The following is a 22,759-nucleotide window of genomic DNA, read 5'->3' as shown; positions in this document are numbered from 1 at the left end:
CTCCTTTCTTGCTTATCTTGGCATCGTGTTGTAATTACAATTTTAAAACAATTCTTGAAAGGCAAAATTGTACTCTGCAGCCCCCTGCTCAGTTTGGCAGGGAGGCCAAAGGGCACCAGCTGCGGTTCTGTTCAGGTAGAAGAGTCAGGGAGGAGGAAGAAAGGGGCAAGAGAGGTTTGTAGTAATTTTTTTCTTGTAATTGTCCAAAGTTTGCCATGAGTCCTGCAGGCTTTGCAGACCGGTTAGCATTCACTAAGCTTCCTCTCTGCCCAACACAAAGGGCAGGAGCCTACCAACTTCTGTTGCTCACTTTGTGTCCCTTAGCACACTGTGCCTCAGACTGGATGCTGAGAGCTTGAAGCAGATGGAATTTTCTACTTTCCAATTTCAATAACGAAGACTAAATTTTCTAATGTTTTATTTCTAGCATCTTGCAGTAGGTCAGTTCCCTTAAAGACCTGCCTAGTTCCAACTCTCCACGCATTTGCTAGAGGGGTAATGGGGTATGTTTTAGCTCTTCAGCTTAATTTGGCATTGAGCTTTTAAAAAAAACCCACTTCCCTCTGAACAGGCTGCTGTTTCATTGAACTAAATGCCCCAGGAGCATGTATGTGTGTGTGCTCATGCTGCACTGAAGGAGCTATGTTAAGTCCATGTCACAGTGTAGCATGTGTGGAACCGTGGTGCTGTGCTTTAGTGCAGGGCCCCCCAGCCTGGTCTTCCAGTAGCATAGATGTGACAGTATAATTTAGCCTTATGTTTTTCGCACAGAAACCCCCAGTGACGTGGGTGCTGAGCTTAGCATACAGAGCAGTGGCAGCATCCGGGCTCAACTGAATCGCAAAACTAGGGCCCCGTGCTTCGAGATGCTCAGAATCCTTGACTGTCATCGACCTAGACAGGTGGAGGAGGTGGACAGCCCCTCACAGGGTGTCACCTTCCTGAAGCTCTTGATCTCAAAGAAAATATTTGTTCTGTGGGCAGAAGGGGAACAGTCTGCCCTGCTGAGTCACTGTCTATATGAGCATGGCCCTATTCATTCTCCTACATGAAGAAAAGGTGTTGTGCCAATGAATGATAGTGTGATGAGAACCTCGTTGGCTGTGCCCCTGCCTGACCCTTGCATTAGTGTGTAAGAGAAAAGAGCTTCTTATGTTCCATGGACAAAGAACAAGCACATGAGCAATCCCTGTACTTGGGGTTTTCCAAGGGACTGGGGGAGGCAAACAGCCTAAAGGCAAAAAAACCCACCTTCACTGCTATCCCAACACACACAGCCTTTTCAAAAGCGGCTGCTGTAACTGGTTTCAGTGATTGAATATCATTTCTGTGAAAGCGTGGATTTCCCTCAACAAGCTGGATCTCTTTGAAAATGCCTACACCTTCCATGCCATTCCAAGGCACTTTACTTCCCACATCTGGCTGGATGTGATATTTTGATACGGGGTGGCCAACCTGCGGCTCTGAATCCACATGCGGCTCTTCAGAAGTTAATATGCATCTCCTTGAATCTGTGCACAAGCCCACGGTAACCAGCTTCCAAATGGCTCCAAATGGCTTCCCACCTGTGGCTCCGGAGCCGCAGGTTGGCCACCCCTTTTAGCACTTCCTGGCCTAGACGGTGCAGTGCTACTGTGTGCAGCAGTCACATTTGACCCCAGCGGGTAGTTGTACGTGGGTGGCAGCTGACATACCCCATCCCGAGGCAATGGTTGAACACTATAATTGCTTCAGAAGCTTTTGGTAGGAAAGATGTTGTATAAATCACTTATCGAATCATTCTCTGGAATCATAAACATCAGAGCTGAAAAATGAGTGCTGGCATGGACATTACCATCTTGCTGGAATTGCAGAACAGCAGCAGCAGCTTTCTTGATATTTTTGCAGTACAGATATAAGTGGAAAACTGAAAAAAAAATATAATTAGAACTCTGGTTTTGAAGTAGAGAGAGCTGGACTGAGTTTGAGGTTTGAATGAATCTAAACGTAGGTATTTCCTTTCATCTGTGAGTTTAAGCAGGAGAAAGAGTGAAGAGTTGTTCCTTCTTCCCCCCCCACCCCAAAACCCGAACCATAAACTTGGTATTGAGGAATGGAACATACATTTGGAACATCCAACATACATTACTCCCAAAAGTAGCACCGATCCCAGCTAGTACTGCCTGGCTACTCATTAATATCCTAACATCTTATAGGTCAGCACAGGTTGAGGCCTGCTCACTGCTAGGACTGGAAGACTAGCAGGGATATCAATATGCTACAAGTCATTTGTAAGCAGGTTAGCTGGTAGTAGCCTTCCCATATTGCCCTTGGTGAGACATGAAGCTGAAGATGCCATCAGCCTTGTGAGGCATAAACCTTAGGTTCTGAAGCTTTGTGATCACTGAAGATTCCACAATTTTTTTATTTAAATCCAATTACTGTGACTAAAATTTGGCATCCAGTCTCCCTGGATTCCTCCTGGAGATGCACTTGGGCACGGCATTCTTCCTAAATCCTTTTAAGGTGGTATTGTTCACTGGTAACGCTGTTAAAACAGCTGTTTGTATTCCACCCAAAGGGAGGCTGTACTAATCTTTGTTCATCTCTTGCATACATCATACAGAACTAGAAGGCTTAATGAATTGTTAGTGGGGAACAAAGACCTGTGAAATTAAAGGCTGTAGGAGGCCAAAGTATTAACACATGAGAAATGCTGAGGTTAGCGTGTTTACCTAATGACATCACTGCCACAGTAAGGTCTGTATCACTGCCCTACATTACTGCATGTAGAACAAAAATACAGCATTCCTGTTCAGACTGTAAATAGGATTTGAAGGAAACACCTGTAACTGTGGTTAATATGCCACTGGTCTGATGAAAGGTTTGTTTCATCAGACAAGAACATCATTGTGCTAAATCTACAAAATCACTATTTTGTTAAACTAGGATCCTCATTCCATTCCTTTAAAGTGCATGTACTTTAAAAATACAAAAGCTCTCACATACAGTCATCTTGCGGAGCTACTTTCACTGAGCTACTTGTGTTCCGCGTACCAGAGTTCGAGCGAGTTCTTTGCCAGCACTCTGAACTGGTGAACATCCCCCCTGGGCTCCTTTGGAAAAGCTCTTGAACATGCCGCACTCACCCCATGAGTCTAAGATGAAAAGAGAGATTGAATGCTGCTAGTATTTGTCTGGAGTTATAGGCCACTTGTTTCAAGTAGGGGTGGAGTGGTTATCCAGAATACGGACAGTTAGGCAAGAGGAGAACAAGACAGACTTCAGCTCAGAGAAACAATTAAAACATCATTCTTTGATTTTTCTCCACTGATTTGAAATAAGCCCTCTTCACCCATGAATTTTAAACACCAAGGCCATAATTAAGTGCATTAAACAACATATGAACAGGTAGAAACATTGCTCAATTCTACTTTATTATTTAGACCAACAGCTGGGGCTTTCTTCCCATGCTCCGTAAATCCCAAGTGAGTAATGTTATGCCTTGAAATGTTCACCAAACCAATCTAATGCTGTTTTCCTTCCCATAGGATTTGACAGGTGGAGTATTTGAAAAAAACTTGAATGAACTGAACTTGAAAGAGGGACTGGATTATTATCACTTCAACTGAAAGCTGAGGTATAGCAATGAATTTGAGAGTTCATGTTTCTTGAGCAATGTATGTGTGTTAGAAAACAAAACAGTGTCCAGAGAGGATTGGATTTCAGTTAGTCATTCGTACTTCACCAGATTAATCTGTTTTCTGATTATTAATCTACTTCTAAAAGCAAACTTTAGTAATGCCCTCTGGCATCTATATTTACCAATTTTTAATAAGGCCTATTTCTTGCTTCATAAAGTCAGCTGACAGCTGTAATTTTTCCCACTGGGGGGAGTCACAGGATTCAGGATCAAACAAAAATCACTAGCAACCAATGCTGAGATGCACATTTTTTGTTGCTAAATTGTGCAGCCTTTGACATTGTCACTTATGTTTCTGGCCTTAGGTTGCCATCCAGTACTGTCTGCTAGACTGCAGAATGAGCTGCTAGCCCCAAGGAAATATTAAGTCCCAATCAAACATCATATAAATGTTCCCAAAGAAAGTGCATAAAGACCTTGAAGACTTGGGTTCTGTCAAAAGTGGTCAGGGGGCCCCAAGCCATTCTCTGGAATTGGTTAATCACTTGCTACTGACAATAACAGCTGGTGTTTCCTGAGGTACAGTCTTTGCATTACCACTTTGTATCCATGGGAACTGCTAGTATTGAGGGATTAAAGAGGCCTGAAGTTATGGCATCCCTCTGATTTCAGCCTGTGCAAAAAGTAGTGTGGATAAGAAGCATTTTGCAGCCACAGGGCTACACAAGCAGTCGCCTCCCGTAAGCAGTCACCTCCCAGTTTGCCTCCCAGGTTGATTTGAAGAGTAGGTAGATTTTGTTAACATCTTATAAAGCCGTGTTTCCCTCGTAGGGGGGACTGTCGAGTTATATTGTTGCCAGAACAGAACTAGAACCTCAGGTCTACATTAGGCTTTGTTTTTCAAGAGAAATATGACACTTAGTGATTTATTACAAATGGGCCCCTCCAGACATGCAGGTAAAGGTATGATGGTATAATTGTACTTCCTCCCATGCCACAAGTGCATTGCAGGAGGTGTAACTGTGGGATCGTGCATCAGATTCCATCATGTCTTGTTGCTGGTACAGGGGGTACCTAGGATCATGATCCTGGACTCCCCTTGCACCGACAAGTCAAAAGCTCCCACAGCTGAGTCCCCTCAGCTGATGAGGCTCCCAGCCGTGGAGGCACACCATGGTGGATGGCGAGAAAAGGATTGACAGTTTGAATTTTATGGCCTCAGTTAAATGGGAAAAAAATCTTCAAATGTGCTGGCAGTGGAAACAAACACCTGTAGCTATATTTAATGTCTGACGGGCCAACGCCCTGTTATACAAACCTAAAATCAAAAGCTTACTGAAATGTTTCATTCTGTTTTTCTCACTTCAGGATTTCTTGTTACACTTCAGTGTAAACAGGTCACCTTCTCTCTGTCACATTTTCAGACAGTGACAAAACCCTCTCAGTTTGGCCCAGTGCATCTGACACAACCCATAAGTATTGACAGATGAGTAGAAATGGTTTTAACCCACCCTGATTCCTGCTTCATATCTTGGCAGACAGTGGAGATGGTATGCCAGATGTGTGGAAGAGTCCAGAGTTGGTGTTTGCACCACCTCTGGGGGGAGTTTGTTCCAGACCCTGGACACATGCAGCATAAAGTACTTTTTTCTTATGTCTAGTCTAAATTGGCCTTCCTGGAGTTTATGGCCATTAGACCTTGTTATCCCTTGGGGAGCTCTGATGAACAGCTGTTCTCCCAGGTCCTGATGTACCCCTCTTATATAATTGTAGGCTGCCACTAAGTCTCCCCTTAGCCTTCTCTTCTCCAGACTGAAGAGTCCCAAGTCCAAGTCCCTCAACCTCTCCTCGTACGGCCCTCCCTCCAGGCCTTGGATTATATGAGGGCCCAATACTGGATGCAGTACTCCAGCTGTGGTCTCACCAGGGCTGAGTAAAGCAGGAGGATGACTTCCCTGATTTTGCTTGATATGCATTGGTGGATGCATGCCAGAGTTTGGTTAGCTTTGCCAGCCAAGGCATCACATTGGTGGCTCATATTCATTTTGTGGTCAGTGAAGACCCCCAAGTCCCTTTTGGTCATGGTGCTAGCGAGCATAGCGCTGCCAAGCCTGTAAGTATTTTGGAGGGTCTTCCTACTGAGGTGCAGCACCATACACTTCTCTGCATTGAAGGCCATCAGGTTTTGGTCGGCCTACCTTGAGAGCGTGTCCAAGTCGGCCTGTATCCCCAGCCTGTCCTGCGGTGTGACCGCCCTCCGCCATAATTTGGCATCATCTGCGAACTTGGCCAGTTCACATCTGACTCCTGACTCCAGATCATTGATGAAGATGTTAAAGAGTAGTGGCCCAAGTACCAAACCCTGAGGGACTCCATTGGTCACCCTGTGCCACGATGATTTGCTCCCATCAACTAGTACTCTTTGGGTCCAACCCCATAGCCAGTTGCCTAGCCATCGGACCGTATGAAGATCAAGGCCACAGTTTCCCAGCTTAACCATGAGGACATCGCAGGGAACTAGGTCAAAGGCTTTCTTGAAATCCAGATATATGACATCCACATCATCTCCCTTGTCCAGGGCACATGTTACCTGGTCATAGAAGGAGATGAGGTTGGTCAGGCAAGACCTGCCAGTCACAAAGCCATTTTGGCTGGCATTCAGAAACTTGCTTTCCATTAGTCTGGTGTTGATGGATCCCTTGACTATTTTCTCCAGGATTTGTCCAGGAACAGACATCAGACTGATTGGTCTATAGTTCCCCAGGTCACCCTCCTCCCTTTCTTGAAGATAGGGACCAGGCTGGCTCTTTTCCAGTCGTCCGGGACCTCACCTAAGCACCACAAATTTTCAAATATATCTGCCAAGGGGGAATGCAATGATGTCTGCCAGCTCCTTCAAGACTCTCAGGTGCATTCCATCTGGGCCTGCAGACTTGTGAATGTCCAGTTTCCCAAGGTGTTCCGTCACCTGATCCACATCTATTTTGGGCCCGTCGTTTGCTCCTGGATTGGTTTGTGCCATTCCTGACAGTGTGATCCTCCTGGAAGGGTAAAAAACAAATGCAAAAAAGTCATTTAGGAGATTGGCCCTTTTTTGGTCATTGGATGCCAGTTGCCCGGTTGGATTTCACAGGGACTCAATGCTATTTTTGTTCTTTGTCCGACTTTCCACATATCTGAAGAAGGACTTTTTGTTGTCCTTGATTCCTGTAGCTAGCCCAAGTTTGGTTTGTGCTTTGGCTTTTCTTGACCACTCTCTACAGGTACGGGCGAGTGCAGAGTAATCCACGTTGGTGAAGCTTCCTGTTTTCCAGCTGGTTAGGCTCTTTTGAGTTTAATAAGGTCCGACAGTTCCTTATTCAGTTATGGGGGCATCCTTGCCTGTTGACTGCGTTTTTTGCAAGATGGTATGGCTTTGCCCTGTGCTTCAAGGATGATGTTTTTGAAAGATGACCATTGCTCGTGTACTCCCTTTTCTGGGGAGGTATAGCCTCCTGACCAATTGCCTGACTGACTGATTGCAAAATTCTCTCAGTTTGCAAAAGCCAGCCTTCCCAAAGTTAAGGACTTCTGTTTTACTGAGGGGCTTGCCTGCTCTTCGGTGAACTAAAAAGGTGACCAATTCATGGTCACTGTCACCAAGCTTCCCGTCGATCTGCAGATCGCTCACCAGGCCCTCCCCTTTAGCCAGGACCAGGTCAAGCAACGCTTCTCCCCTAGTGGGCCCATAGACCTCCTTGGTTAAGTAGAGGTCATTGATGCACATGAGAAAGCTACGCGACCTGTCAGATTTGGCAGTCCATTCATCCCAAGAGATTTCAGGGAAGTTGAAGTCTCCCATGATGATCATGCATTGGGAGCGCGCAGCTTCAACCAGTTCCCTATTGAATTCCTAATCTAGTTCTTCCTCTTGATGGGGAGGTCTATAGTAGACTCCTACAAGTAAGTCACCTTCCCCATGTTCTCCTTGTATGATGCCCTTCCTGGTTTGGAAACTCAATCTGCAGAAAGTAATACCCCCACCCCTCTTCCTCACATGACCTCTCCTATACAAGGTGTAACCCTCTACTGCCACTGACCAATCATAGATGGAGTCCCACCAGGTTGCCATTAATTCCTACAAGGTCATAGTCATTTTCACATAGCAGAACAGACAGTTCCTCATGCTTCTTTCCCAGGCTCCTGGCATTTGTGTACAGACCGTTAAGTTTACCATGAGAAGGCCACTGCTTCCATGAGGGGTGAAGCGGGACCTTTCCTTGGGCTGTCACCGGACTGGGTTCACTTGGGCTGCCCAAGTTATTGGTGGTGCAGCTGACATGACCTGGGCTAGAACTGTTAGTAGACCGCCCATCCTCCAGTGGTCTCAGTTTAAAGCCCTGTCAAAAAGGTCAGCCTTTCTGGCTGAGAAGAACTTCTTCCCTTTCCAGGTGAGGTGGAGGCCATCCCTTCCCAACAGTCCACTCTCTCTGACGTGCGGACCGTAGCCATGGAAGCCAAACCCCTCGCAATGGCACCATTGCCGGAGTCTTCTATTCGCCGCACCAATGCACCTATCCCTCGGAGCCCATGTCATGTGACAGGGAGGATTGAAGAAAAAAACTATCTGTGCCCCCAGACCCTTGAGCCCAGCTCCCAGAGCCCTGTAGTCACGCATGACCCAGCCCAGACTTCTCCGTGCCATATCTTGGTGGCTGAATCTCTGAATCCGAATCAGAGGACCCTTGAATCTTTCTGAATCGAATTGGAATCCTCTGAATTGATTTGGAGACATTCAGAAAGATTTGGCAATTCAGACATAAACACAGCTTTAAATGTTTTTTCTACATACCTCTAGGTAGCAGGCAGGTCATGAAAGCTGCAATGCTTGGTCACGTGGAGTGTCCCAGACGAGCGCGGGGGGCTCCCCAGTGCACTCGGCAGCAGACCCAGAATTGGACCAGAAGCACTTCCAGTACGCTACTGAGTCTACCGGGGAGCACGGCAGGAGGTGGGGGGATGGGGGGGTGGCCCTGCGCCCCTGTGCCCCCCAGCTCAGCAACTGCTGCCTCCTGGGTCTGGGGAGGCACCTGGGGTCCCCCCTGTGGCTGATTGTTGAGCTGGGGGGACATGGGGGAGTCCCCCACGTGCTCCTCAGCAGACCCGGAAGTGGACTGGAAGTACTTCCACTCCAGTTTCAGGTTCGCCACCAAGCACATGGCAGGCCTCCCCTGTGCTCCTGTGGGATGCTCCATGTGCCCCAGAATCACAGTGTTCACGAGCCATCCTGGTACCTTGAGGGATGTAGAAAAAACATTTAAAGCTGCGTCCATGTCCAAATTGCTGATTCTCTGAATCAGCATCGAATCTTCAGATTCAGATTTGGCCGAATAGAATCAGGAACAGTGATACAAATCAACAAATCGCATCCCTGTTCCTGATTCGGGCCAAATCCAAATCAAATAGGGCCTGCTTTGTGCACCCCTAGTACTCAGTGTGTACTCTGCCACAATAGTAAAAAATAGTACAATAATAGCTTTTTAAAATCTCTCTGGTACGCTTTCTCCAAGTGTCAGATATGCTTTGACTTACAATAGGGGGGGAAAAAATCACCTTTTGTATCATTTCTCCATAGTGGCCTATTTATGGAGTGACTGACTGCAGTTTTGAGAAAAAATCAGCAAATTACTGTGTTCACTACAGTGCCCTTTGCTTGTGCCCACAGAAACAACTGGCAGTCTTCACAGCTGGCTCAGGCATGTCACATCAGTTACAGTTTACTGGTGTTATGCTGACTGAAGTGTTCCCTTGTCTTTTCTATTTTCAGTTTGATTTGCAAACGATAATAGAAACACAGTGCAGGGTGAGTGACCTTACTTACTGTAATACCTGTGTAGATACAGCTGTCAAAAATATTCAGCTCTAAGAGCAATTTTGTGAAGCACATAGAAGGCTAACTGTGCGCATGCCCAAAACAGTATAGAGAAAACCGAGGAGTGACAGTTAGAACAAAATATTGGCATAGATAGCTAAGCTTGAACATGTGTTGAATTTGTTTAAAAGCTTTTCTGTATAACTCATTTTTGAGCATGCAGCTTTAAAGATGAAGGCAAGCAGGTACCACTGGTGCCAGTTTTTCATAATTCAGAGCTAAAAAGCTTTTCAGGTTCTTTGCTAGGGAAGTACTTGAGTACTAAAAATGGGCAAGTTAGATGAAAAATAGCCCTGTGCTGTCATCCTTAAAAAAAACTAGCAACAGCAACTTGCCATAGTACAGACATTTTTAAAAATTGAATAGTGAACCAGTATACAAGAGTGTCTTCCTCTGACAAGGAAAAAGTAAATAATAAATGTGATCGTTTACCTCACATGCCAGTATTCTCATCCCTGAATTTGACTCTGCCTGGTGGTAAGATGGCATAATTTAGTATGAACTGCTTGAGTATGTACAGAGTGGAGTTGGGTGCGTGTGACTGGAAAACAACAAATGGACATGGATGAGGTCCTGCTACTGACTGAATACAGATAAGCCGTATTTGTCCACACCTAATGAGATGCTTTGTCTGAAGATGATGGGAAAGATTTTATTGCCATTAAATGTTGCCACACTTAACCATGAAAAAAATTCCCCAAGATAGGACTGTCCAAGTTGGGCAGCGCTGCTCTAAACGTAACAATTTAGGGTTGAATATCTTACTTGACTACAAGCATCAGCCCTAAGTTGTGAAGGTGTTGCATGATCATATAGACTGAATCACTGTATATGGGAGACTTTAATTCAGATTTGAAGGAATACAAGTCATTAGCATCAAAAACAAAAAAAAAAAGTTCAATTATATGATCACGAGGTTAAACTGCTACAGGTTATGATCACGAGGTTAAACTGTAGTCTTGTGGCTACAGATAATGAACGCGAGATCTGGAAACAACTAACTTTGATGGCTGCCTTTACATAGTGGTAAATATGTGCAACACAAAATAGACTTTGACTCTTGACGTGACTGTGGCTGAAGGTCGCATTTTGCAGCTCTTACTGAGAATCCAGGCTGTTGAGACATCGCCACACAAGCTGCTTCCTCTTTTACGACACAAGCCCAAGAACATCAGTTTTCAAAGGAACAGCCCATGCTAAACACATTACGCAGCACTCTATAGAAACAAAACAGAAAGAAGAGTTCATGAAATTGCTTTTCGGTGGTGTATTCAGTTGTTTTTAACAGCCACCAACTACAGTTGCTTTGGTTGAGTCCATGAATTACATTTTTGAAACACAAACTTCTGTTTTAAGATTGTACAGATTTTGTAATAGCTAGGGTATTTTTAGAGCTACTCCTGTATAGATTTTGTAATAGGGTATTTTTAGAGCTACTCCTATAAGAGAGTGCTTTCCATTACTTATGTTCAGACTGGAATGTCAGGTTTCTTTTCATTCCGTCAAAAATGTGCATGATACAATTGTAAACATGGATTTAGGTTAAATGAACCTCATTCAGCTTAAAAAAAATACAATCCATTTGTAAAAAGGGAGCAATTGAGATGTTATGCCTGGCTTTATCTAGCCAAGTTGGTTGTTTTCTCTGCTTTTGTGAAATTTGAGCTTCTGGGGAAAAGCAAAGTGTTGTGCACTCTCATGCATGCACATACACAAGCCACCAAAACCTGTTTGTCACTGAATCAGACTGCTGTGCAAATGGTTCAAGTTCAGTGAGTTATTACTTCTTAGAGTGAACTCCAGGAGTATTCACTAGGTTGCTTTGCTTACAAATGGTTTAGTTATTTTTATTTGAAGAAAAAAGGTAAAACACTAATTTAATTTCTGGGTCTTCAATGGGATGCACAGGTATTTAATGGAAACTCAGTATTATGTTACTTGCAGCAACAAACATTGACACACATTTAGGTGTCTTGTTTTTAAGGAGACATTTCATTTCTTCCCACTCTTTCCTTTCAGTCTCCGAGTGAATTAGAATACAATTGGCTCATGTCTCAAGAATATTTTCTGGTCCAATATTTTGACATTCTTGTCAGATGAAGCAAAGGACTTCACAATTCACATCAACTCTGATGTGAGGCAGAGGCAGAGAAAAGGGTAGACATGGTCAGAGCAGGAGCCCAGGGGCTACAAGTTCATTCCTCAGAGGCTACCAGTTGGACAGCCCTGGTCTATTTCTCTGCATCATCCTAATGGAAACAAGGGGACCTTCTACCCCAAAAACAAATTCTTCCTCTCCATTAAACGTGTACCCATTTGTACATACTACAATTAATGTTTGACTTAATTAAGATACAGTAACTTTAAAAGCGCACAAGAACCAGCCTGAGTTCTTATTTCTCCAGTGTTTGTCACCCTGAAAGGCTGGGAAGCCTGCACTGAGGTTTTGGGGGTCCATCTTGCAGAAGGATGAGCCAAGCCATTTACACATTTACTGTTGCCATGCGGTAAATACTGTCTACAGAGGGAGATACTTTCACTTTCTTTTAAAATCCCCTGCTAAGAACGGCGTAGGCCTGGAAGAAATGCATCTGAAGTGCTCATGTAAGCAATTCTTATTCATGAGACCAGAAGTTTTAGAAGCTGCAGTTAAAGATGAACAAGTGGAATCAGTCTTCATTTTGTAACACCTTGGATTTGGTCAAACCTTTCCTCAGTTGGAAAGACATTGGGCCTCCCATTTCTCCTGATTCACATGTGGATAGAATTCAGATGGAATTTTAATATCATAAATCCATATATTTATGGCCTAGAGCAGTGGTGCTCAACTGGCAGCCCATAGAGCCATGTCATCCGGCCCGTGGGGGTCCCAATAAGTCCAGAAATTTGGCAGTGAGGAAATGATAGCAGGATTTCCTCTACAGCAGTAAGGGAGCAGTGCCAGTATTAATTGTTGGGGTCCCCAGACCCCCATTGGAAGTGAGGTGGGCTGGATGACATGGCCCTACATGCCAGATCACGCTAACGTGTGGAGTCAGTCCACGACCAGATTTGGTGTCTGGGGTCACTCTAAGTGAGGTTGCTCTGTGGCAGGGTCTGGTGCACAGGGTTGGACTGGTACATGGGGTCGGTAGGTTGAGCACCACTGGCCTAGATGTACCTGGATCTCTTGCTATATGGTTTGGGGGGACGACACTTGAATGTGTCATCCAAAGAATGAGGGGAGAGATGCATTTAGCCACTTCAGCCAGGCTTTTGTCACTAATTATATGCTCATGAATGCTCAGGGGATGGAAAACAGATAATTTTGTATTGGTAGGTAGAAATTACATTTAGAGAACAGAAGGAACCTACTAATGATAGAACCTGACCAGAATGTGTGCGATACATTTCTTATGCATCTCCTCCAAATCATGCTGTAATAACAGACACTTTACTCCCTAACTCTGTCTTTTTCAGCAGCCTGTTCATCTTCACGAAGTTTAGGCATTCTCCTGAGACCTCTCTTCCTGTGAAGAATGATGAAAGAACCCCCCACATTGTTTAGTATCACTTTTGTTTTTCTCAAATGTGGAAGGCATGAGATCTTTAGGTTTGTTTCTCATCTGCTGACACTAGAAAGGAAGTGGAAAGACCAACGGCTCTACAGAATAATTATCCAATATGAACTTCCCTTAATCAGGCTTGGGTGGCGTTGGATCTCCTGAGCCCTAAACCAAGGAAACAGGCTACATAAATTATACTTCTTGGAGAAGGGTTTGTATTTATTCCCTGGTTGGATTTTCTTATAGTTGTTTCTTATAATTGTTACTCCTGGAATAAGAGTCCCTTCTCTGGGGTTTTTGCAGTCAATGGGACCAAAATAAACTATCTGCTCCTGTAATGAATTACAGACCCAAATTAGAGTGAAGACTGCATTTCCATGTGTCCATATTATCACCCATCTTCATCATCAAGCTTCTCCATAAACAGGATTCAAACTGAGACTCTGAGGTCAGATGAATTATTCCTATGTCAGTGGTGGTGCCAGGATATTTGAACTAGCTCTTGCTGCCAAATTTATGAGAGTCCACAAATCCTCGCTTCATGAACACAACCACCAAGGATATTTGCTTAGGTATTAACTTGATCTTTTCTTTGATCTCATGGTAGAGGTCTCTAGTCCATCACAGCAGGACAAGTACCGCTTGCCAGTAACAGTTAGAACAAACTTCAAAGCTGCTTCAGCAGCCCTAAGGATGACATTTATTTTCTTGCCTGCAGGAACTTTTAGTAGGAAAGCTCCCTCAGCAGTAATTAACATTGCTGCAGGAACCTAAGAGTGAAAAAGTATCTCTGGGTTCGGGTTCTGTGACCTTGTACAATTTCAGGGCTTTCAAACTGAGCTATTTTATGGGCCTCCCCTAATGAACTGTTTCAAAGCAGAATGAAGATGGTGATATGTATTTATTTGTCCATCATCTTATTTAAACTATTTCTTCTCCTCACCACTGGCCTCCTCACAGTATGAATGTGTCTGAAGGAAAAGAATGCTTACGCTCCATTAGCTCAGGTTACTGTGATCGAAGCAGAGGGTTCTCCACCTTTATGGGGGCAGCTTCTCCAAAGGAAGCTGCTGGGTAAATTTGAAATCAGCCTTTTAAGAACAACAGGCTTTATGAATAGAGATTGCTCTAAAGGCAGGCCACCACTTCTAATCCAACCGCTGCCACAGCTTCCAACCCACTTCGTAGCTGCTTACCTTCCACTGACCCCCCTGCTGCCAAATTTCTGCAGACACCCTGACTTCCAAGACTGAGTACAATCACAGATTTGGCCCACAGGCCATAGGCTTTTGACCCATACCTCAGGGAATATTTATCTACTCTCAGAGAACTTCATTTTATGTATTAGCTTTAGGAATACAGTTTTCCTGAATGTTTCAATACCTTTTTGTTCTAAATGAAAAGTTGATATATTGAGAGGTCATTGGTATCACAGAATTTTAGTTTTGCTCTTCAATTTGGAGGGGGAATTCTTACCATCTTTTCCCTAACAGTACAGACACACTCATACTGAGGTATCTGTATTACATTATTTCATTCTTCCATTGTCTCAATAAGTTGAGTTTATACCAGAAGTCTGGAATGATTTCAAGGAATGGGACTGGAGGGCTTTATAAGAACCATTTTTGGCAATTCCATACATTCTGTATTTAAGACTTAGATGTGCAGCACATTCCTTTAGGTCCTGATTTCTATATTTTATTAACAAGGACAGCACACGCAGTTCCCTATGAAATAGTCTGAAAAGACAGAATTCATGGTAAAGCAATTAATGCTTTCATTTTGTTTTCAAGGAAAGTTTGACAATACGTTCCAGACTTTACCTTGGTTACCGGTTGCGGTTTGGGCACCTTCATGAGGTCACAAAGGTAGTTACGTTTCTCTCTCACTAGCGGTAATTCAGCATCCCTGGAAAGGAAAAGAGAAATACTACCTTTTCAGTCAATTCAGAAAGAAAACCATATTTAATAGATTTAGCTGACCAAATGTATAAGCCAGGAGTGCTAAACGCTCAGGCTGCAGGCCAGATCCAGCCTGCAGAGCTGTTATCATCTGACTGGTGGGGCTCCCCAGGGGTCTGGAAATTTGGTAGCAGGGAAGTGCTGGCCATAATGAAACAAACAGCTTAAGAAATCTCACAATAGTATTTGCTGTTCAGCTGCATTCCTATTAGAGTGTTCTGTCATGTATAAAGTTCAAATCAAACCTAGTCATTGTCAGATATTTTCACTGCTGTACATTAAAACAGAGGCATCCTAAATATGCTATGTCCCAGTAGTGACATTTCAGAATTAAGTCATTTGATAGTGACAAATATTTTTCTTTTATTTTTTTTTCTAAAACATTTTTCTTTCCAATTGCTTTAGATCTTTTGCCTGTGAAATGTAACACTCTTGTCATACAAGCATTTATTTCAGCAGTGGATTAAAATTCCATTCTTTGTAGTATTTTCCCTTGGTATAAAGTTGCATTTTGCCTCAGAAAAAGAGAGCAGGATACAAACTTTATACTGAATTTCAGTTTAGCTTACAGTATGCCCAAATGATTTGCTGTAGTGATGCCGCAAACCATGTTGGAAAATGTTGCATTAAAACGAAACAGTCACTCTGATACAGCAGGTATTTTGCATTTTAATTAACAAGCAAGCCATGGTATCAACACCACCATTCATTATGTCAGTAAATATTAACTTTTTAAGAAGGTATACACGTTCTCTTAGTTAATAACTGTTCTCTGGTCCTGAGCTGATTTTAAAGGGAGAGGACATCACTGTGATCCCAGAACTACAGAGAGAAAATGGCACTCATAAGCTAACTGCTGGATAGTTCTAGCATTTAAAAGCTTCTTGACAATTTTGGAAATACCCTTAATTCAAATTTTTTTCAATTCTAAACAAAAGACGCACGTTACTGTAGTGCATATTAAACAACTGTACTTCAAACCCACTTCATTTCACAGGAAGACTATTTAAAATATGCATATCCTGGTTATTGACTTCTTTACAAAATATCTGAGGTTGATTCAGCTTCCTGATTTATTCAGAAGTAAAAGTGGTTCCTGAACCACCTATACACAAAATTAAGAATTTTAATACTCTTGATGATCCCTAGCAAAGGCTTCATAAGTCATCTTTCCTAAACATTCTTGTCTTCAACTACTCACAGATTTAAAAAAAAAAAATCACAAGTAAACCACCATGCTACAAACAGACCTGTTTTTGAGTTTGGAGCTTTATTAAGGCCTGAACCAGCAGGGAAAAGCTAACCAACTACATATTAGAACTGACTAGATGGAAATAAAAGATTTTCTTCTCTTTAGCGAATTTTAGCAGTTGAAGGGCTGGGTTGTGGTGACTGAATAATTTAAGACCAGGACTGTAACACTGATATTTTCTATCGTGATTTTAAGCATTTCAGTTTTTATTTAGTAACAGCTAAGCAGTGAAAAGTCTAGAAGACATTAAATGTTGTTCTTAAAGCAGTGGCTTGTCCCAGTATTGTATAAGTATTCTGTTTATTTCTAAACTTGTTCTATATGGCAAAGCAGCAGACCCCTTTCTTCTACACAAGTTATGGAGATGAAAGTGACTTAAAGGCCAAAATAGTTAAGCAATGTGTAATGTTCTGGCAAATCTAAAAATTTAGACTTCTGTTTAGTATTAATTCTGTACTTGTATATGAAAAATTGCTGTTTTGAAATACTGTACAACATTTTAATTGTAAAAAAAAACCAGAACTCCCTGACCAAAGAACTTGTGGTCATATATGAAGTATAAAAGATACAAATGAAAAGAAAAATCCTGCAAATTTGAAAAAAGATCACATGGATATTTTAATTTTGCACTAGAAGAGTAGGAAAAGTAAGAACCAACCATTAAATTGATAACTTTTAAACAAGCACTGAAGATTTATTTCCATTCAACCTACTATCAGCCAGGAATTGCATGGCAGGGCAGAGGTAAACGGTGGCCTAAAAAATCCCTGTATTTCAGATGCAGCACTTCATTTTATCCTGCCAAATACAAGCTGTCCAAACCCAAAATCCACTTAAGCTTATATACAGCAAGAAACTCAAATCATTCTTTGCTTGTTTTTTCTACATAATTTCAGAGAACTTATGAGTCTAAATGTGTTGAAAAGGTGTGGGGAAACATTTAAATTATAAATTAATTTTACTGTAATGATTAGAACAATTTGCTGCACCACCAAAATAAGAAAATACTGGGCAAGTCCACATATGCTCATTTACTGTGCAGTAACTGAAATTACTGCACAGTACAGGCATGCGTCTACGTGTGCACCCCCATACCAGTGGCAGTGCATAGGGGATGCACGGGGGTGCCAGGAGAAGCCTCCTCCAGTCTGGCAAAATCAGCTGTAGGGGACCCCTCTTCCCCCACCCTATCCCCAGTTGCTGACTAGCCGCTAAGGGGGGGGGGGGGGGGGTGTACATGCCCCTCCTGACTCAGGAGGCACCAGTTGCCCAAGCCGCTTACTGCACAGTAAATTTAAGCTGGCGTAAATGCACGTGTAGACATGCCCACTAAGAAGGAAAAGGATCATTATAAATGGCAGTGAAACAACCAAACTTTCAGTGCTTTAAACAATCAATCTTTGAAGATATCTGTGTGAATCTAAAAGTACTTAGCCATAGTCTTATCTCTAATAACAATCACTATCCTAGGCTAATTATTTATGCTGTGAAAAAAAATGAAAAACAGGTATAAAATGGTCAGCAGTACATATACTACTCCCCTTTCTCTACAGTCCTGAGCTTCTAGTCAGTGATTTTATGCAAGGAGACTCCTAGAAAAACAATACTCCAGTTTTCTTACTGGGTGAACTTCAGGTGAAACAAAATCTGGAACTGAGACTACTTCATTTCTGACAGACAGTCAGTTTTTGTCTTTTATATTCCACTACTCACTACACCTAGACCATATGATGCTATGTGCCTGAGTACTCTTCTAACACATCTCTCCTTTAACAAAAGTAAAACCAGAAGAACTCGAAGTTCTGGCATACAAAACTGAGGTACAGTCAATTGTATTAATTCATTACTGCATTTAGGAAGCATACAGAATTTTTTTCCATACAAGGTTTAATGCCAAAGAAAACAGAAGGTAAAAAGGAGGACTTGCTTTATATCGTAAAGATAGTTATTAAATTGAAAGAACACCATGAATGTTCCACTGGGGAAATGTTAAACTGTTCTATTTCAAAGTATCTGCATGAAGGAGAAAGGTTTCATACTATCTGAACTATTATACTTCATAGCAATATATGAGTAGTTCTGCTCATTCTGACACCTTCCAATTCCCAAACACCACCTCTTTTCCCGGAGTGCTTGCTCATGCCAAGAAGCTGTCTCTGCAATTGAAGTTTGTCTGTTTGCACAGTCCAGTCTCTTTGTGTCTTGTGGAGAATTTCCAGGATTTCCTCTCCTTTTACTTTGTTAGAAAGTATAAGTATTTTTATAAACACCATTAGACAAAGTAAAGAAAAAAACACCACCTTTATTGGGCCCATATATTTTATAACAGGGCTGTCCAGCTTCTAAGCACCTAGGGCCATATGTCACACAGGCTACACTGGTGAAAGCTGTACACTACACGGGTCACAACAGTGCAGGCTGCAGACCCCCAGAGCTGTATGCCACATGGACACCTACCTCCTCCACCTTCACTGTACTGCACTGTATGGACCCCAGCCCCTACCTCTAGCTCTCTAGACATGGGCTTCCCTGACACCACACGCTGTGCTGCGCTGCTGCACCCTGACCCCATGGACACAGAAGCTGGAGAAGGGAGAAGGAGTCTGAAGACCTTGGCTGCTGCAGCCTGAGTGATGGAGAGAGCAGCAGCCAGGTGGGAGCCCAGGGGCTACAAGTTAACCCCTTGCAGGTTGCCAGCTGAACAGCCCTGTTTTATAATATATAAATCTCCAGATCAGAAAGGTCCCCATCAGCAGCACCCTTTTGGCATAAAACTCTGTCTGAACTGATACGCAGTTCACCTTACCTCTCCACCTTTTTTCATGGAAAATGTCTAGGCAGATTTTATTTCACTGATACAAGAATATTTCAAAAGGCCTTATGGTTAAACATATCTCTGACAAATTCACTTACCAGTTGGTGTCACTAAGTAACGTCATGACCTCATCCATGATATCAGGATCAACAATATCACTGAATGTTATCAGCATTTCATATAACTGACTGGCTGTTGTTTTCCTTATCTAGAGGGAAGGATGGAATTTTAGTTGCAGCAAAAAAGTAAAATTATTCAAAGTGCTATATAAGAACTAAGTGATAACGGTATTTACAATATTAATCATAATATTTATGCGATTGGCAACAATTCTGGAATACACTGTATAATATTCGGAACACAGAGTTTGTTATCATTACCCTTAGACACTATTCCTGACTGCCAGTGTTTGGCTGTGGGACCTAGAATCATAGAAAAGGAAGGCTGGAATGGACCTCTGGAGGTCATGTCCAACTCTCTGCTCAAGGCGGGATCATCTCTGTCCAAACCATCCCATAAAAGTCCTTTTTTAACCAATTCCTAAAACTAAACTTTTAGTCAAGTCACTTGATCCCGGCTGACTTCCTGCCTATGGCGCAGGGCTAGACTCAATCTCATGAGGTCCTTTCCAGCCCCTAACATCTATGAAACCTATAAACTGTCAGCCCTGCTGCATAGTTACAAAGCACATTGCCCAAAGGCATTAAAAGCACCCTGACCTGCCATGGGTAATGCAGGGGGACAAGAACTGTCAGTATCCCACCACTGCAGTGGTTTAAAATGCACTTGAGATATCCGAGGAAGAGCCGTGTGTCGTTTCCCCACCCCCACTCCCCCACTACAGAGGAAGGAAAAACCCCCAGTTTGTATCAGTCTGACCATGAGGTAAAATTCCTTTGCAAACCACAAATGTGGTGATCAGTCTGACTTTGAATGGACGGGCGAGACCCCAGGAACTTCAGGGTTTTAGATTCAACAGGAGCACTGGCACACTCCAGTCAAGAATCCCCAGCCTTAGCTGCAGCCAACACACAAAACTTACGAAGAAGGCAAAAAACCCTGACACCTGTTGCAACCAAATGGGAAAAACATTCCTTCTTTGTTCCATGTGGCAATCAGCAAAGCCCAGAAGCATGGGGAAAACAAACACCCTCCATTCTGCTCTGCAAGCTGGGCACAGCAAGCATGACTCCACACATTACACCCTCTAACTGGACATCCAGAACTCCCCTTTCAGTATCCCCTCCATCCACTTATCCCACCTGGCTGTGGAGCTCTGCTTCTGTCTCCTGCTGAGCGTGGCCCTCTCCAACACCCACCTGCTCTAGGCTGCAGATTTCTTCTTATCTTCCAGCAATCTGGTTTGGGGGGGAAGGTTCTTGGGCTTCCAAATGTGGCTTTTTACAGACCACTCCAGACCAAACTACTAGATCATTCCTGACCAATGTTTATCCAACCCAGCTCCTTCTTGAAAACCTCCACTGTTCTACCAGTGAAGAAATTTTTCATGATATCCAATCTGAACCTACTCTGCTGCAACTTCAAGCCATTAGTCTGCATTCTGCTCTCCGCAACAGAAAAGAAGTGTTGTCCATCTTTATGGCAGTTCTTCAGATATTGAAAGACTGCTATAATGTCCCTTCTTAGTCACCTGTTCTGCAAGCTGAACATGCTTATTTCTCACTTCTTTACATCCTTTTTAAAATGTGGAGCCCAAAACTGCACATAACATGGGTGACTGGTACCTCCTGAGTCAGAGGGGCAATGCCCCTCCAGTGGCCAGTCAGCGACTGGGGGGCTGGGTCCCCTCACAGCCAATCTCGCTGGCTGGGGGGGCAGAAGGAGACCCCCCACAGCCAATCATGCCAACCCGAAAACAAGAGCGCAGCACCCAGAAGTGCCAGTGGCACTCCCAGAAGTGCTAGTGGTGCTCCTGGAAGTGCCAGCGGTGCTTCTCCTGGCGACCCCACTCCCTGGCCAGTGCTTGCAGGGGGGGCACTGGTGCTCCCGCCTCCCCCTCTGCCCATCCCCTAAGCAGGGAGCACACCAGCACTCTCGGGGGTGAACGGGCACCCCCCTGTACACATCACCACTGGCACATAGTACTCTAGATGAAGCCTAACCAGTGCCAAGTAAATAGGCATGGTCACCTCCTACCCCTCCTACCTGATGCTCCTCTTAATGCAGCTCAAAACCATATTTGCCTTTCTTGCAGGTACAGGGAACTTTATTTCTCTACCTCAATTTATGCAGCTGTAAAGTAAACATAACAACAACACTTCCCTAAACCATAGCAGTGCTGTGAGGGGCAACAGAAGTATTAAATGCACCTTGTAGAGATGGCTGCTTGGTGACTTGCACATTACTTTGGCCCATGCTACACATTACACGTGTTATGCAACTAACTGGTTAATTACACAATAAACTTAGGTCGCCACATGTGCAAAGTACTTATTGTCACAACCAAATTAAGTAGTGCCCATGTCACAAACAAGTAAAACCATTCAAAACAGTTTTTTTCTGCACTAGGTTAACTAAGGGTTAACAATAATGATAGTAACCGCTTTTTTTTTGCTGCGCATGTCAAAAAGAAATTTATAACTGCGACACTAACAGAGATAAAAACTTTTGCCTTCTTTGCTTTTTATAAACCATTGTAATTGGTCAAAATGACAGGGGAGTGTCCGGGAGTGTCCCTATGATAACACCCTAGCAAAGACCGCTAGATAATTGGTGATTCTAATTAAATTTATGACGTGGCGAAAAGCAATTGGCTATTACACAAATAAAACCCGTCTTCACTTCCGTGAAGAATGGGAGACCTCCGCACACACACCTGAAAAACCTCTGAACGTATGCGTGAGAATAACTGACAAATTGATCGCTTGTCAGTCTCCCCCGTCTCGACCTTATCAGATGTAAATCAACAACCTGCCAGCCCGATTTTTTCTCCGTTTATCTGCCCGGCCAAAGCACTCGTATGCAGACTGACATATGACCTACGAACCTTAAGCTGTAACTAACCAAGTATCTCTGACCTCCGCTATTCACCACCTTGACGGCGTGAGTAAATAATCTTGCTTTGCAACCGATAAATGTCTGCCTAATTAATTCCACTCCAAGCGTCACAAGTACCCGCCTGACGGCCTTCTAAGGCCCCGGACCCTTATCTGCCCGGGTGGGAGTCAGGGAGAGCTGCTGGCCAGCTGCCCTGGGTCCCGACACTTATCACACAATTAACTGGTGAATCACACAATACGTTTAGACCAGCCACACATGCAAAGTAATTATGGTGCGATAAAAATGACTATCCGTCTATAAAAAGAGCCAAGCTGCACTGTAATACAATTGGAATTGAAAGACATAAAGATTTTAATAAGTGTTAAATTAAAACATCCTAAATGAACTGGATAAATGAAGAAAAACACATTTATCAAACATGTTTGATTATTTAAAACTGATTTATCAAAGAAAGTATTGATGGTAGCTTGTGAGCTAATGGATTGCTTCTGATCATGTTTTCAAATGGTGCCTTAGCTTATAGACAGCTGCCTAGCAGTATTTTCAAAAGCACATGAACAGGGTTACTGTCTACCTCCTGCTGAGATCAATGATTTATAACCTGCTTAGACACTTTTGAGAATTCTAGGAGG

At 43.2% G+C, this 22,759-nt stretch overlaps 2 protein-coding genes across 15 annotated transcripts in view; one reads left to right on the top strand and one right to left on the bottom strand.

Moving 5' to 3' along the window:
- The window catches only part of B3GNTL1 (UDP-GlcNAc:betaGal beta-1,3-N-acetylglucosaminyltransferase like 1), a 350,365-nt gene extending 336,932 nt beyond the window's left edge, over positions 1–13,433 (top strand). For 9 of the 14 annotated variants that reach the window (XM_014595610.3, XM_059732186.1, XM_019485764.2 and 6 more), the window contains 2 exons: positions 3,531–3,619; positions 12,993–13,433. In XM_014595610.3, coding sequence (XP_014451096.1) covers positions 3,531–3,611 — 81 coding nt within the window. In that variant the 3' untranslated portion in view covers positions 3,612–3,619; positions 12,993–13,433. Of the gene's footprint in view, positions 1–3,530; positions 3,620–9,428; positions 9,465–12,992 lie in introns of all 14 variants that reach the window. The other 5 variants (XM_019485768.2, XM_019485760.2, XM_019485757.2 and 2 more) reach the window with 4 other exon arrangements.
- Positions 10,356–22,759, bottom strand: part of TBCD (tubulin folding cofactor D) — a 228,112-nt gene continuing 215,708 nt past the window's right edge. Inside the window, exons 37-39 of the mRNA XM_006268721.4 lie at positions 19,205–19,314; positions 14,902–14,986; positions 10,356–10,750 (exon numbers count right to left, since the gene is read on the bottom strand). Coding sequence (XP_006268783.2) covers positions 10,739–10,750; positions 14,902–14,986; positions 19,205–19,314 — 207 coding nt within the window. The 3' untranslated portion in view covers positions 10,356–10,738. The remainder of the gene's footprint in view (positions 10,751–14,901; positions 14,987–19,204; positions 19,315–22,759) is intronic.

Source organism: Alligator mississippiensis, chromosome 8 (genome assembly GCF_030867095.1).
Source record: "Alligator mississippiensis isolate rAllMis1 chromosome 8, rAllMis1, whole genome shotgun sequence".
NCBI classification, from domain to species: domain Eukaryota; kingdom Metazoa; phylum Chordata; order Crocodylia; family Alligatoridae; genus Alligator; species Alligator mississippiensis.
The sequence above is the reverse complement of the archived record's forward strand: the minus strand, read 5'-3'. Positions and strand labels throughout refer to the sequence as shown.